The sequence below is a fragment of the Sphaerodactylus townsendi genome, unplaced genomic scaffold (assembly GCF_021028975.2).
Source record: "Sphaerodactylus townsendi isolate TG3544 unplaced genomic scaffold, MPM_Stown_v2.3 scaffold_31, whole genome shotgun sequence".
Taxonomy (NCBI): Eukaryota; Metazoa; Chordata; class Lepidosauria; order Squamata; family Sphaerodactylidae; genus Sphaerodactylus; species Sphaerodactylus townsendi.
Genome location: NW_025950484.1, coordinates 326,473 through 343,734, shown reverse-complemented (window position 1 = coordinate 343,734; position 17,262 = coordinate 326,473). Strand labels below are relative to the sequence as shown.

Sequence of the window (17,262 nt, the reverse complement as noted above, 5' to 3'; positions counted from 1 at the left end):
GTTGAATCGGCTTTTGCTTCTCCTTATCACATGCAATCTGACAGCCAATTGGAACATACGAATCAGACTTTGTAACAATATTTGTGATGCTAACTAACTACCATCAGAATAATTGGGCAGACCTGCTGCCTTTTGCTGAATATGTGTATAACAATGCTGTGCATACCAACACCCAGAAAACTCCTTTTGAGATCGTCTCTGGATGCTCTGCCCCACCATTTTCTCTTCTGGCTCAGACCCAATACAGCCTTCTGAACTAAATGACTGGGTCCAAACCATTGTTAAGGGTTGGGACTCAATTGGAATAGCTCTGCGCAAAGCCCAGGAGTCCAAGAAAATGCAAGTGGATAAGCATCGGATTTCTTTTCCTTTACGTGTGAATGACCAGGAGAACACAGAACAGCCAAGTTTTTGTGATCAGTCCAGACCTCGAAAGGATGCTCTGCTCCCTCTAAGAAATGCCTCCACACAGAAAGAACAACTTTAATAGCACAGGTCTCTTTATCACCAACAGTCCAGTTAAGTTCAGCCCCAGAAAACTTGTGAGAGAGGTAAGCACAGAGGTGGAGATGGCTATCAGAACTCCTCTGAAGTAACGCAGCCCCCATAGCTTTGTCTGAAGCATCCACATGAACAACAAAAGGCAAGGAGGGGTCAGGATGAGCAAGAATAGGTTCAGAAGTAAAAGCAGCTTTGAGGCAATCAAAAGCAGATTGACATGCGAGGCACCAGGGCAGAGAAGCACCAGGGTGAGAAGCAGCGGCACCTTTCTCCTTCGTACATAACAGGTCAGTCAGAGGGAGAGCCAAGGAGGAGAAGTGAGGGATAAAGTCACGGTAAAAATTGGCAAAGCCCAGAAAAGACTGGAGTTGCTTACGAGTTTGAGGAGGGGACCAAGCTACAACATCGGCTATCTTGGCAGGGTCCATTTGTAATCCAGCAGCAGAAATGTGGTAGCTGAGGAAATCCAACTGAGGCTTGTGAAAGTCACATTTAGAAACCTTCACATACAGGGAATTAGCCAAAAGGCGAGACAACACCTCCTGAACCAGAGCTACATGAGATTGCTCATCCTTAGAATAGATCAGTACATCATCCAAATAAACAATCACTCCTTTAAACAATAAATCATCCAGGATGCCATTTATTAAACTTTGAAAAACCAATGGTGCTCTTTGTAATCCAAAAGACATTATGAGGTATTCAAACTGGTCATAGAGAGTATTAAAAGCAATCAAATGTTCATGACCCTCAGCCATTCGCACTCTATAGTAAGCCTCACTCAAACCCAACTTTGTGAAGATGCGACCCGAGCCGAGGTTAGCAAGTAAGTCCTTGATCAAGGGGATGGGATATTTGTTTGAGGCAGAAAGTGCATTCAAACCTCTGAAATTGGTGCAGAGGCGTAAAGAGCCATCTTTCTTCTTCAAAAACAGAACCGGGGCCACATAAGCACTGTGGGCTTTCCGGATAAATCCATGCACCAAATTCTTATCCAAAAAAGCTCTCAATTCAGCATCCTCAGCTGGACTCATGGGATAAAGCCTTTCCTTAGGGAGCTTAGCTCCAGGAACCAGTTCGATTTGACAGTCAGTGTCCCAGTGGGGTGGCAAGGTATTACACTCTATTTCCTCAAACACTCGCCACAAGCCCCTGTAGGGAACAGGAATAGCAGGGTCGATGGGAGGCGGGGACAATGCACAGGCAAGTCCGTCGGCCGGGCGCAGCAAATGGCCCGGGAGGTCAGGGCTCATATGGTCCCCACAAGGTGGGTCAGTAAAAGTCAAAACACGCTGGGACCACTTCACAGACGGATCATGGTCCATAAGCCAAAAGAGCCCTAGAATCACAGGATATTGAGAAATAGGGGCAATAATGAAGCTGCGACGTTCCCAATGACCTTCACAGCTGGCCAGAATCTTGGGCGTGCAAGAAGTGATGGGGCCACCACCCATTGGACTACCGTCCATCTGGTCAAACCGAATAGTCTCCTTCAGGGCGACCAGCTGCAGCTGTAACACCTCAACCAATCGAGGATGAATTAAACAATAACAGCCGGTATCCATCAGGGCCTGAACCAGCAGCTTTGGGCAGCCAGGGCCATTAGTAAGCACAAGGGGTAGAATTATAGCTTCACTCACCCGCTCTGGCTGTGGGGGCTCCCATGGAACCGGTTGATCGCCTCCTTCAGAGTAGGAAGCAGCTGCACGAGCACCCCCTTCTGCTGCTGCTTACTGGGCTTGCCTGGCTTGGCAACAGGGGTAGAGGTGACCAGAGGGGGTGCCCGCTTGGCTGGGCAGGAGGTTGCAAAGTGCCCATAACCCCCACAATGGAGACAGAGGTTGAGGCGGCGGCGGGCATTTTCCTCCGGGGAGAGTTGATGCTTTGGAGGGGTGGGGCGCCAAGTGCACCCCCCCGACGTGGCTGGATCATTGGAGTTCTTCCGACCAATACACCCAGGGTGGCCGCTTCACGCATCCGTGCATCGGCAGTACCCGCAAGTACAATCCACTCCATCAGGGTCTGAGGGTTGTCACGGATAGCGACCAGTTTAACAGGTCAGGGTGCAAGGCTTTTTTAAATGCAAAGACCTTCACAGGGTCATCCCAATCTGGAATCTTGCTGGCCATGGTGCGGAAGTTCTCCACAAACTCGGCAAACGGAGCCTTACCTTGGTGCATGTCCATGAGCTCCTGTTTGGCTTGCTCACCAACAAACGGGCTTTCAAAGTGGCAGCGTAAGGCCATCATGAAGTCCTGGAAGTTGTGCAACTCCGCAGCTTGGCGCTGAAACAGTCCCACATACCAATTCGCCGCAGGGCCATCTAGCATTGAGCCCACCTTGCACACGCATTCAAAATCATTCAGGTATTGTCGCCCATATTGCAACATGTGGGCATTTACCTGAACCAGGAAAGCCGGAAGCAAGTCCTGAGTCCTATTGAAACGAGCCGTCAGCTGGATCCTAGGCATAAATGGAGGGGGAGCCACTCCATAAGGTGCCAAGTGTGGAAGGGCACCTCCTGGTGCTCCCCAGACTGGTGGCGCAAACGGCGGCATCATAGGCAAGACCGGAGCAGGTGCCGCTGGGGGTGGCTGTAGGGGCTGTTGCCCGTGAACCCGGGTGGCGGCAGGAACTTGAAAAGCAGCCGGAGCAGGTAGTTGGACAGGTGCAGGCTAAACTGGCAGTGGCCGTAGGGGCTGTTGCCCATGCACCGGAATGGCAGCAGGAACTTGGAAAGCAGCCGGGGTGGAAAATTGGACTGGAGCAGGCTGAACTGGCAGGGCTGGCGCTGCCACAAGTGTGGCAGCCCCCTGGGCAGGCACGGGAACTGTTGCAGGTTGTACTGTCGCCTGAAGCACTGGTGCTGGACCCGTCCCAGGAGTAGGAGCGGCTTGCTGTGCCTGGACGAGGGCTGCCCATAGGTGCCCCATGCTTTGCTCTATTTGGTGCAAAGCCCGACTGTACTCCTCTATCTCAGAGTCCCATGCCTCTTCCGAAGCCTGGAGCATCTGCCAAGCCTCGGCTTCTGAGGAATCTGCTACTTCAGATGGGCGGCCGGCCACTGATACATTCCCGGCCAGAGGTGCCATTGCCCAACTCACGCTGCCAAAACCCAAGGTCTGAGAGTCTCGATAATAATCCGGGCACCGATGGCGGCACACAGTAACTCCCTGCGAGCCATCTAACGGGGCAGTCAGGAACAGATTGGTGGAGTCCGAAAGGCCAGTTGGAGTAGGGTCTCCTTCCGAAGTGGTTGCTTCCCCTGATAACATTCGAGGCCCCTCGGCTTGGTCAGGGGCAGAATCCGAAGTCCCAGTTAATTCTGCAGAAATGGGATGCCCAGCCTCTGCTCTTGCAGACACTTCTCCTTGCTGGGTTTCAAGCGAAGTCATGCTGATAGAATTAGTTCATTAAAATGATGTAAAAATTAAGTGTGAAATTCCAGCAATGCACAGCAGCATGGAATTCGACCTTTGGGAGTACTGGCTTAATGTCAGAATCCCAAAAACACATGCTAACTCTTGTTGAAGAACAGTAGTTTTTAATAGTGTTGGATCTTCCCTGGTCAAAGCCAGTACTGAGAATTGCCCGCACAAAACCCAATAGTTAAAACAACTTGCACCTCCCAGCCTGGGAAAGCGCGCCTAAAAGTTACCATAAGAAAGATAACATGAGATGGCCAGGCAGTGACCTTAGGCACCACCTGGTACTGCATAACATCCTACAGAAACAGTAGAAAGACAGTTAGAAATGTATTTAACCCATTCCTCCACCACCCCCTGTGCATTTAGAAAGCAGCAACAGCAAAACCCCTGTTTACAGGCCTCCTGACAAATTACAGGCCTCCTGACAAATGGTTTTTGAAATTGTTTGAACTAGACGCGGAGGAGCTGAATTCAGTGGCTGAATTACTGCAAAGACTGTGTCTCCGCTTCAGGGATAGAGATATTGTTGACAAGGCTAAAAAACCTTAAAGATGATCCAGCAGGGCAACAGACCATTTGCCAACTTCGCCCGACAATTTTGAGCAGCGGCCAGTAAAATACCTGACTGGCCAGATCGCATGAAATGTGAATACTTCTATGAAGCTGTTGACCCCGAGATTTGTTGTTGGGCTGTCATGAACAATGAACCCTGCACCATAGCCAAGTGGATCAAAGTCGGAAGTTTCATCGCCGACCAGTTCAATCGCTCTAAAGGGACAGTGACCAAACCCCAACCAACTAAGCAAATGTTGGTGTCAGCCAAAAAGGTACCCACCTCCACAACTCCATCTACTACCACTTCAGAAACCACCTCTGAGAGATGCTGCCAATTGGGTCTCTGCCTGTACTGTTGCGAACCTGGACACATGGCTGCCAACTGCCCAAAGAAAGCCAAACCTGGGGCCCCACCTAAAAAAGCAACTGCCAAACCACCATGTTGTTCAACTACTCCGAAGGCATCCCAAGGCACTTCCAAAACACTGACTGCAGAGGAATTAGATTTCCCTGAGGAGGAGGAAGACCCAGCCAAAGTTGGACTCTCTACGGCAGTTCCTGAAACCTCTGAGCCTACAAAAGATGCGGTGAGTGATGGTGGCGCCCCCATTACTTTAATGACTACCTAGACCAATCCAGCAAAAAACACCCATATTCCAGCATGAGCTCTTGTGGACTCGGGTTGTTCCCCCTGCCTTATGCACCCACAAATAGCAGAGGAACTTGGACTGGAACTGATACCTTTAGCTAAACCCATTCCATTCACTCAAATAGTCTGTTGGGGGGGTAGTCTGTTGGGGGGTGGTGGTGGTGGAGGGCCAGCTCATTTCAAAACCGAGCCCGTACTCTTACAGTGTGCAGAGCATTGGAAACACTGCAGTTTTATCTTGGTCCCGGTGGCAAGATACCCAATAGTCCTTGGTATGTCTTGGTTGGAAATGCATGACCCTACCATCCGCTGGGTACCCCGAATTGTCCGTTTTACTGATCTGCCTTGCAGGGACCACATGCATGAGGGGGAACTGCCCAAAATGACTATTCCTGCCGTAGCTTCTGAAGTTGCCTCCCATCCAGAGTTGCCTGGAGTGCCAAAGCATTATTGGGATCTTTCCAAGGTGTTTGAAGAACAGGAGTGCGATTAGTTGCCGCCCAACCGGGATACTGACTGTAAAATTGAATTAAGTCCGGAAGCCAAACTTACAAAAGGGCAGATTTATCGCATGAGTCCTACCGAAGAGGCTGAATTGCGGGCGTTTTTGCATAAGAACTTGGCGCGAGGCTTTATCCAGAAAGCGACCAGAAGTACTTACGTGGCACCGGTGTTACTCGTTAAGAAAAAGGATGGCTCCCTAAGACTATGCATTGATTATAGGGGTTTAAATGCTGTATCGATCTCCAATAAATACCCCTTGCCATTGATTAAGGACTTATTAGATGCCTTAGGATCTGGTCAGATTTTTACCAAGTTGGACTTGCGAGAAGCTTATTATAGGGTCCAGATTGCTGAAGGCTATGAAATCTGACTGCCTTTAATACTAAGTTTGGACAGTTTGAATATCTCGTAATGCCATTTGAATTAAACGAGGCAACTGGGGCTTTCATGAGGTGTTGCAGGATTTGTTGTTTAAAGGTGTGGTGGTGTACTTGGACGATGCGTTGATTTATTCTGAAAATGAGGAGGAGCATGTTAAATTAGTCTGGACTGTACTGCAAAGGCTCCTTGATAGCTCCTTATTTGTAAAATTAACCAAATGCACCTTCTACCAGTAGAAATTGGACTTTCTTGGATACAGAGTCTCAGCTATGGGGTTGGAGATGGATCCCACCAAGGTAGAAGCGGTGGTTAATTGGCCCACGCCGGGAACTGCAGTTGTTCTGGGATTTGCAAATTTCTATCGTGATTTTATCCCACAATTTGCTCAAATTGCACTGTCTTTGACTGATTTGTTATGCACAAAGGGTAAGGGGCCACAAGCCACAAAACTGGGTACCCCCCTTGCATGGTCTGACAAGTGCCAGGATACATTCCAGCAACTCAAAACCGCATTTACCACAGAACCTATCCTCGCACATCCTGACCCTTCGCTTCCCTTTGTGGTTCATGTGGATGCTTCTGATAAAGCGCTAGGTGTAGCCCTTTTGCAAATAAATAAGGACGGTAAGCTCACCCATTGCGCTTATTTGTTCAAGAAATTTTCTGGACCTGAACTGAATTGGACAGTAGAGGATAAGGAGACTGCAGCTATTAAGGAAACCCTTTGCACTTGGTGCCATTGGTTGGAGGGGGCTACACACCCTTTCCAGGTTTGGTCTGATCACAAGAACCTGGTGGCTCTTTCGACTCCTAGCAAGATGTCCACTAAACAATTACGATGGGCGGATTTCTTTTCCTGTTTCCAGTTTCCAGTGCATTTTTCCCCCGGGAAAACCAACCGTTTGGAAGACGCCCTTTCCCACCTGCCAAAAGGGGCGGAAACTTCCTTACGCGCCATTCCACAGACTGTGTTATCTCTGACACAATTGAGCTTGGCTGTCACCAGAGCCCAAACTCGTCTGCATCCCAGTCCGGCTCCACCTTCGGTTCCACCGCCCATCACACCCCCCTTACACAATGACATTGTTACACCTTTCTTACAAGACCTTCTTCTAGCAGGGAGGATCCCCGTCCCGGAAAATGAAAATGATCCTTCACTGGCTTTAAAGGATGGGGTATGGCGAAGGGGGGACTGTTGGTACGTTCTGCCTTCTCTATGCCTTGCCAGGCATGATGCTAAACAGGCGGGGCATGTCAGTTTTTTGAAAATGCTTCATTTACTGCGCCGCCAATTTTGGTGGCATTCCATGTGCAAGGATATTGAAACGTATGTTAAAGGCTGTCCTACATGTGCAGAGGCCAAGTCCATTCCTGGCAAATCCCATGGTTTATTACAACCCATTCCTCCTGCCTCCTATTGTGGCAAGTTATTTCCATGGATTTTATAACAGATCTACCTGAGAGTCATGGCAATACTGTTTTATGGGCTGTGGTGGATTTGTTTTCCAAACAAGCTAATTTTATACCTTGTTCCACCATCCCTTCAGCCCCCAAGTTGGCGAGAATGTTCATTCAACATATCTACCGTTTGCACTCTGCCCCTGCTAAGATAATTTCAGACAAAGGTCCTCAGTTTATCTCCAAGTTTTGGAAGGCTTTCTTAATACTTTTGGGGGTTGAACCCACATTGTCTTCTCTGTATCACGTGCAATCTGATGGCCAGTCGGAACGGACCAATCAGACATTGGAACCACACCTGCGTTGCTACACCAATTACCATTAGGATAATTGGGCTGACTTACTGCCTTTTGTGGAATATGCGAATAATAATGCAGTGCACAGTAGCACCAAGAAAACTCCCTTTGAAGTTGTTTCTGGACGCTCTGCCCCACCATTTCCTCTGTTGGGCTCAGACCCCTTGCAACCCCCTGAACTAAATGACTGGAGCAAAACCATAGTAAAAGGGTGGGACTTGATTGGTATAGCTCTCCGCCAGGCTCAGGAAGCCCAAAAGACTCAGACAGACAAACACTGGAGTTGTTTTCCTCTGCATGTTGATGATTGGGTGTATTTGTCTACAAAAAATCTTTGTGATGTACATAAATATTCCAAACTGGGAAAAAAAGTTTATTGGCCCTTTTAGAATTGTACAAGTTATTAATAATGTAACTGCTAAACTTGAGTGTCCTAAGTCTGTTAGCAATATTCACCCTGTTTTCCATTCCAGTTTGCTCAAGTGGGCTCCAGATTTCGATGCCTGGCATGGCCTCCAGAACACCTTCTGCCAGTTTTGATTGATGGTCACAAGCACTACGAGATCAGCACTATCCTGGATTCCCGCATGCGCCACCAGCGCTTACAATATCTTGTTTCATGGGTGGGATTTCCCACGGGTCATAATCAGTGGGTCAGTGCTTTGGATGTTTCTGCCCCTACCTTAGTTACTGCATTTCATAAAGCTTTCCCTCACAAGGCGGGGGGAGGGGGATCTTAAGAGAGGCGGAATGTCAGGATGTGGTGAGTGTGTATTCTGTCCTTGAGAGGTGGCTACCGGCTGCTTCTGGCTTTCTGCCTCATGGGGAATTTTGCTTGTAGATTATCTGTGTGAAACTATGCTTTGTTTATTCTGTGTTGCTTTGAGCATTGGCTTTGTTTATTCTGGTTTGGCGGGAATGTGATGTGCCACTGTGTAAAATCTAAAATCAAAAGTGTGAGGCTCTCAGACCTCGCATTGAGTGTATTCGACTATGATTGCCAGCACAATAAAGAACTGAGAACAGTTACTTTGGCCTGGACTTTGCTAGTTCATTACATAGCCTTGTCCGAGGCGTCTATGGTTACCACGAAGGGCCACAAGGGGTCGCCGTGCTGGAGCACAGGCTTTGACATAAAGTTGCGTTTCAGTGCCGCAAACGCCACCTCGCAGTCTGGAGACCAGTCCAAAGGTGCCCCTGGCTTTATGGCCCTCGCCCCTTTGTCCTTAATCCTGAGCAAGTTGGTGAGGGGGAGGGCGAGTTGGGCAAAGTCTGCAATAAAGTCCCGGTAAAATTTTGCAAATCCCAAAAAGGATTGCAGTTGTTTATGAGTGCAGGGGGCCTTCCATTGCAGGACGTCTTGCACTTTGGCAGGATCCATCTCCAGTCTGTCTCGGGAGATCCGGAACCCCAGAAAGTCCAACTTAGTTTTGTGGAACCCACATTTGGACAGTTTCACAAATAGCTCATTGTCCAGCAGCCATTTTAGAACGGCTCTTACCAGTTTCACGTGTTCCTCTAGCAAGTCCGAATAAATCCACATCATCCAGGTACACTACCACCCCCTTAAAAAGGAACTCCTGCAGTACCTCATTTATCAGGATTAAGCATTTAGACTTCCATTGCAAAACTAAGGATTAAGCACCAAAACTACTTCCATTATACCCTCACCCCCCCTCTTCAATGTGGTTTGGCACCACCCTTCAGCACCAGTTTCCAAGCAGGAACAGCACATGACACATCCATTCTCATGGAAAGGCGACTGCACGGCCTTCACCAAAGCAAAACAATCCATACTCCTCAACACTTTGAAGTGTAGAAGGCAGCAGCTGCATAACGAGCTGATTAGCCCATGCCTAAAAGCAAAAATAAAAAGCAGGCAAAAGATAGCAGTCCCAGAGAGACGATCCCACATTCTGGCCAAGACACATGACAGGATCAGGACTCATGAACAGGATTGAGTTGGAACAGGGCCAGATCATGACATTGGCTCTTCCAACTCCATGATTCTATGATTAGTTGAAAGCTTTGTTTCAGAAGGTGGGGGAAGTGAACTTGTTTGAGAATGTTCAGACCAATGTGTAATCTGATTGGTTCATTGATGATCATTTTGATGTGGCTAACTAGGAGCATAAATAAGTTACTCAATGTTAGTTATTCAATCGGCACCCTGCCGCCTGTCCGCCAGAGGCCAAGGAAGAATGCTGTATGAGTGAAAAAGAAGGGAGAGGCCGGTGGCAGGGACCTCTTCCCCTCATTGTGGGTTTTGGCAGCTGGAGAGAGGGGAGGCCGGGGAGGCCGCCCCGGGTGCGGACGTTGTTTGCTTGGTAGCCCACCGCCCGTCCACCAGGGGCTATGGAAGAATGCCACAGACTGTAATGCCTGCGCCATCCTGGAGGAAGTTTGGAAGGAGAGAGAGGTTGGTGGCAGGGACCCCTGCAACGTTGCAACTTCTAACATAAGAACATAAGAACAAGCCAGCTGGATCAGACCAGAGTCCATCTAGTCCAGCTCTCTGCTACTCGCAGTGGCCCACCAGGTGCCTTTGGGAGCTCACATGCAGGATGTGAAAGCAATGGCCTTCTGCGGCTGTTGCTCCCGATCACCTGGTCTGTTAAAGCATTTGCAATCTCAGATCAAAGGGGATCAAGATTGGTAGCCATAAATTGACTTCTCCTCCATAAATCTGTCTAAGCCCCTTTTTAAGCTATCCAGGTTAGTGGCCATCACCACCTCCTGTGGCAGCATATTCCAAACACCAATCACATGTTGTGTGAAGAAGTGTTTCCTTTTATTAGTCCTAATTCTCCCCCCCCCCAGCATTTTCAATGTATGCCCCCTGTTTCTAGTATTGTGAGAAAGAGAGAAACATTTCTCTCTGTCAACATTTTCTACCCCATGCATAATTTTATAGTTTTTAATCATATCCCCCCTCAGACGTCTCCTCTCCAAACTAAAGAGTCCCAAACGCTGCAGCCTCTCCTCATAAGGAAGGTGCTCCAATCCCTCAATCATCCTTGTTGCCCTTCTCTGCACTTTTCCTATCTCTTCAATATCCTTTTTGAGCTGTGGCGACCAGAACTAAACACAGTACTCCAAGTGCGGTCGCACCAGTGCTTTATATAAGGGCATGACAATCTTTGCAGTTTTATTCTCAATTCCTTTCCTAATTATCCCCAGCATAGAGTTTGCCTTTTTCACAGCTGCCATGCATTGAGTTGACATTCCCATGGAACTATCAACTAAGATGCCCAAATGTCTGTGACTGATAGCACTGACCCCTGTAGTGTGTATGTGAAGTTTGGATTTTTTGCCCCTATGTGCATCACTTTACATTTTGCTACATTGAACTGCATTTGCCATTTCTTAGCCTACTCACCTAATCTATCAAGGTCCGCTTGGAGCTCTTTGCAATCCTTTGTGGTTCTCACCACCCTACATAATTTGGTATCATCTGCAAACTTGGCCACCAGGTTAAGAAACTCCCGATGGAGTTTGGAGCACGGCAGTGAGAGGGGGCGATGGCAGGGGCCCTGGAACAAATATTCAAGAATTTTCCACCCAAACATCTGAGAGTCCTCCATTGTGGAGTGGAGTACACCAGGGGGTGCCTTTGGAACATTATACTATCAGTGACCCCCACCAGGTTACCAATGACGGACTAAACAACAGGGTTGGCGTGTATACCAGAAGAAATGCTGGTGTTTCTGCGTCGAACTTTTACATCGCCATTTTCGTCGACCCTCCCTAGGTGTAGTTACTATTAGGTGTATAGGCTATTAGGAATTGTTAGTGAATTTGTTAGTTCCTTTGTATTTAGTCAGGGATTTTAGTTTTCTCTTAGTAGGAGTAGTGTAGGAACTAGATACTTTGATAAGGTTCTTCTTGCAGCAGTTATTGGGTAGTTTAGCTTTCAGGGTAGTTTTAGTATTGGAAATGTTTATATTGTATTGCTATTGCCTTATATTGTATTGTTATTGTTCGCCTTGTTGCTTTAACTAGTTATTGGTAATATATTGTCATGAAGTTTATATTGCATATCAATGCGTGGATAACTCTGTTGAGATGTATCAATATAATTCTATTGATTGTTGTACTGCTACTCTGATGTTGTTACTAGATATTGTATGGATTTAGCTGTATCTTATTGTTAATGCTGCCGTTTAGGTCTTAGAAGTTGTATAGCCTGTAATATCAAGTCGCCATCTGAGGTTATTTAGTTATATGTATTTTACTATTGTTATGATGTATCTTTGTTATATTGCTGAAATGTATTGCTTATCGTGTTGTTAGCTGCTCTGAGCCCCTTGAGGATAGAGCGGGGTACAAATATAATTGAAATAAAAAAATGAAAAAATGTTACTTTTTCTTTCCTGTGTCTTTTTGATGCTCTGCCTCTATTTTGAAGAACTTTGCACATGTACTTCTATTGTAGTTTGTTTGCAAGTATTTTTTCTAGTATGTTATATTTTTGTTATTTTATTGTGTACCTGAAATGCACCTTATGATTTTGTGCTCACTGTATGCTTTTAAACCTTTGCTTTTCAACCATTCTTTTAATATAAAATATAAAAATTCTGTTCTGAGTTTGGAGTACTGGTTCATGGCCTAGGGTTTGGCATTGCTATTGTAACCCCCATGCCCAGAATGGGTTGGCCCAGAATGGGTTGACCCAGTAAGGGGTGGAGACTCAGAGCAGCAAGAGGCTGCAGGAGAGAGCTCTTTGGAGAAGACAAGGGTACCAGACTCAGACCTTGAATTCTATAAGCCCTTAACACCTTGTTAAGGTAATTGCAATATTGTTGGGAACTACTGGGAAGGTAGTTGTTGTTTTTGCTATGTTGTAAATGTTGGAGTTTATTGTTTCAGGGTTTTCTTTTGTGGTTGTAATGGGTGAGAGTTCTCCTGGAGACCTTCATCATGTTGCAACCTGTTCATCAAGCCCTTGGAGTCTTCAGGAGCCAGCCAACTTGCAAAGAAGAATTTGGACTTGGCAATATCAGTCGACTGTAAATAGAAGGACTTGAAATGCAACCTGAACAGGACCTTGAATTGTAACGTTAAATGTTGATGTTTTAAAAGTGTTAATTGTAAAGAAAAGTAAACCATTTTGTTGTTTAAAAATTGTTGTTGCAACTCATTCCAAGTACTGCCCCACAGAACCCACAGAAAGAGGTTACACTATCACCCAAAGGCTGGGTCAGGCCTTTGACGACAGGCAATTGGCAAGCTTAGGGATATTCCAGAATACATCTGGACTAAATCAGACCCCTGGTTTTTCCAGCTCTATATTGTCTGCTCTGCCAAGGTGTCAGGAAATGCTCTTGCCCCCTCCTGCCAATGTCAACGACTTGTCCCTTTAGCATTTTTCAAGTGGGATCACAGCTCAGGAAGGGAGAGAGGAAGACTAAAGGAGGCACCAGACAGTTTGACCCACACAGCTCAGTGCTATGCAAGATGTGGGCTATCCCTTTGACTCCCACTGCTGATGACTGGGGAGGATAAGTGGTTTTCCTTTAGCCCTTTTTGCTTGTGCAGTTCTCTTTGGTGTTCTTTGCAGCACTTCTTATATAAATTCCTGAATGCAGGGAAGATCTCATTAAATGCTTCAGACCTGGAGCTCTGACTTATTTCCTGCCAGTTCTTCTGTGGCTGCAAATCAGTGCAGAAGACCCTTGTACATGCATTGCCAAGGCTGGCTTCACAGCCTCTGAATCAAAGGTGACTTTTTCTCCTTCCCCTTGCCTGGTTCCCTATAACGAATTGCAAACCATTTCCATTTGTCTGTAACAACGGCACTGTTCCCCTTAATATGTTAAGCTTCCCAACATGATGTTTAGCACATGTTCTTCCACACTAGCCCCCTCCTTAACTACAAGACAGCATTATACTTCGCCAGTGAAATGAAACGATGGTGCATTGCAGAGTCTTGGCTCCTTTCCTGTTTTTCTCCAACTGGTGCCAGAACTGTGAGCATCCAAGTCCACATGTGCATTCAAAACCTTGCCAGAAAAACTGGGAGGATAAAAGACAGTAGAGAACTAATGCACATAAGGGAGAAACTACTGGAGCTGAGGCACATAAGCAGCAGGACAACAGGACCTGCAGAGCTCTGGCCTTCAGCCTGTAGCACATGGCTGAGTAGCCTACTGCCCAGCTCTCCTCCTGTGCATGATGGCTGTAGAGGGAAGACTGTAAATGAATCAGAAGAGGAAGCCCAGCCTTCTTCTTGGGGATAGAAATATCTCTGCCGGACAGTGACAGGCTGGAACATTAAAATGGAAGGCCAGTGGGCACCAGCATTACCACCGAGACCTCTGGACTCAATCCTGGCCAACCTTCTCCCATCACCCCCAGCTGCACCTTTGACCAATGAACCCTCTCAGCAGAGCAACCCCTGAGGTTCCTCTTGCCCATGGGTGCCAGTGACCCTCTCCAGCAGCGACTCAGCTAGATCTCTCCTGATCAACCAGGGCTCATTTCTGCAGCTGATGCTGGGTCTGGTCTGCCTTGCTCTCAGGTCCAGAGAATCATCAGGGTGATATGCTGACATTATTCCTGCACCCATGATAATGTCAGCAATTATGCTGAGGTAACAGATAACTGGGGTTTAAGTTTTGACAGAGACAGCAGCCCTTGTTAGTGACCAAGAGCTGCATCTTTGACTGATGAACCCTCCTCTCTCACAAAAGGGTGAACATGGAGAATTACACTGAAATTTTATTTGGATGGTTTTGGGTTCATTTTGGACATTTATCATCATCATCATCATCATCATCATCATCATCATCATCATCATCATCATCATCATCATCATCATCATCATCATCATCATCATCATCATCATTATTATTTTATTGATACAAAAACAGTTATACACAGCAAACAAGATCAATATGCTGGATTTTGTATTACATCACACATCGGACACTTCCCTAGCATCTAGGACTGTGTGATGTATCGACGAATAATGCGTGCAGAGCCGAGTAGGGTGGCCTTTTGCAGCTGACATATGGTGATTTTGTCAGCGCCGATTGTTTTTAAGTGCCGTCCGAGGTCCTTAGGCACTGCACCCAGTGTGCCGATCACCACCGGGACCACCCCTGCTGGTTTGCGCCAGAGTCTTTGCAATTCAATCCTTAAATCCTCGTATCGCGTAAGTTTTTCCAGTTGCTTCTCATCAATTCTGCTGTAACCAGGAATTGCAACATCGACTATCCACACTTTCTTTTTTTCCACAATCGTGAGGTCAGGAGTATTGTGTTCCAAAACTTTGTCAGTCTGAATTCGGAAGTCCCAGAGTAGTTTCATGTGTTCATTTTCAGTGACCTTTTCAGGTTTGTGATTCCACCAGTTCTTTGTCACAGGCAGATGGTAGTTGTGGCACAAGTTCCAGTGAATCATCTGAGCAACAGTATTATGCCTCTGCTTGTAGTCCGTCTGCGTGATCTTCTTGCAGCAGCTAAATATGTGATCTATTGTTTCGTCTGCTTCCTTGCAGAGTCTGCACTTGGGATCTGTAGTCGACTTATCAATTCTGGCTTTGATGGCGTTTGTTCGAATTGCTTCTTCTTCTTCTTCTTCTTCTTCTTCTTCTTCTTCTTCTTCTTCTTCTTCTTCTTCTTCTTCTTCTTCTTCTTCTTCTTCTTCTTCTTCTTCTTATTATTATTATTATTATTATTATTATTATTATTATTATTGTAGATTTCACAGCTGCCAGATCTTTAGCTGGTTGTTGGCCTTCATTAGAATTCGAGCCTCACCCAGAAGCCTAGGAAGTTGTAATGTATCGGCGTAGTATTTGTGCGGATCCCAGCAGGGCTGCCTTCTGAATTTGACAGATGTTAATTTTGTCAATTCAAAGATGTTTCAAGTGCTGCCCTAGTGTTTTTGGGATGGCGCCCAGCATGCCGATTACCACTGGGACGACCTCAGCTGGTTTGTGCCATAGATGCTGAAGCTCGATTTTCAAATCGCGGTATCTAGTGACCTTCTCGTGTTCTTTTTCAATGACCCTGCTGTCACTGGGAACTGCTATGTCGATGATACTCACTTTCTTGTCCTCGATCATGGTGATGTCTGGTGTATTGTGTTTCAACACTTTGTTTGGATTCGAAAGTCCCACAGGATCTTGATCTTCTCATTTTCCATTACTTTCTCTGGACAATGTTCCCACCAGTTCTTAGCTGTTGTTATGTTGTAATTCTTGCATAAATTCCAGTGGATCATCTTGGCCACTGAGTTGTGTCTCTGTTTGTACTCAATCTGGGCAATCTTTTTGCAGCAGCTGAGGACATGATCTACAGTTTAATCAGCTTCTTTGAACAATCTGCATTTTGCATCATCTGAGAATTTTTCAATTTTGGCCTTGATCGAATTTGTTCTGATGGCTTGCTCTTGGGTGGCTAAAATCAGGGATTCAGATTCCTTTTTCAGAGTTCCAGTTGTTAACCACAGCCAGGTCTTTTCGTTATCCACCTTGTCTTTGATTTTCTCCAGAAATTGGCCATGACAACCATTGATGATTTTGGTTTGGACTCTGAACCCTCAAGTGACACCTCACGACACACAGCACAGTGGGATCAGGAGAAGTGTGAATACCAAAATGAAATTCTCAAGCTGCGCTGCAAAATGGAGCTACTTCAAGAACCGGCACAACTGGTGGAAGCAGCTCACACCCCAGTCACAGATGGCAACCAGATGGGAACCACCACCATCCAACATGGCACCAGTCAGATGTTACAGTGGGTACTCAGACTGGGGGACCAATGCCTTCTCCACTCATAGGGCCAAACCCCCCTCTGCCTACACCACTGGTGCCCTCTCCACAGCACTGCTGCCCCTCCATCTGCAGCACTGGTGCCCCCTCCACCTGTGGGCCAGTGCCTCCTCCACTTTTGGGGCAGCACCCCCCTCCAACCAGCACTGCCAGCCCAGGTCCTGCTGCCATGTAGACAATTGAATGTGCACTTTGATGGTACCCCTAACCGTTTGCCTTACTTCCTGGTGCAAGTGCAGGATTATGGGAGACAATATGGTAGTGAAGTTTAACAGGTTCATGATCTGGGAGCTCTACTAGAGGGACCAGCTGCAGACTGGTATGTGGCAATGTTTCATTGACTGTCAAACTACATTTAGACAATAACTCGCCTGAAGGGTTCAAGGATTTCATTGAGGACATAAGAGTAACAGCAAAAGACAGTTCTGGTGAGAAGGTGCCAAAACTGTTGATAATATGTTGCAGCAATCCCCCCCCCCCATGTGAACCAAATAAACAGTAAGAGTCCAGTCTCAGAGCTCGCTTCAATCACAGATCTTCAAGGGCAAGAATCAGATAAGCACCTGCAAATCAAAAAGCAAAGCTCATTCCTACAGCTTCCCTCCCCACATTTCCGCCTCCCCACGGGTCCTCCCCCCGGTTTGTTTGGACAGGCACAATGGAAAGCTTTAATGAGTCAAGGGCTCTGATGTCATCAGCATTCACCCAATC

The 17,262-nt window shown here is 46.8% G+C and overlaps 1 protein-coding gene across 1 annotated transcript; it reads left to right on the top strand.

The window, feature by feature from the left end:
• The first annotated feature begins 4,416 nt into the window (after window positions 1-4,416).
• Window positions 4,417-8,647, top strand: LOC125425346. The gene is made up of 2 exons (XM_048482960.1): window positions 4,417-5,071; window positions 8,246-8,647. The coding sequence occupies exons 1-2, from the start codon at window positions 4,568-4,570 to the stop codon at window positions 8,510-8,512; spliced, it is 771 nt and encodes a 256-aa protein (XP_048338917.1). The 5' UTR covers window positions 4,417-4,567; the 3' UTR covers window positions 8,513-8,647.
• Window positions 8,648-17,262: the final 8,615 nt, after the last annotated feature.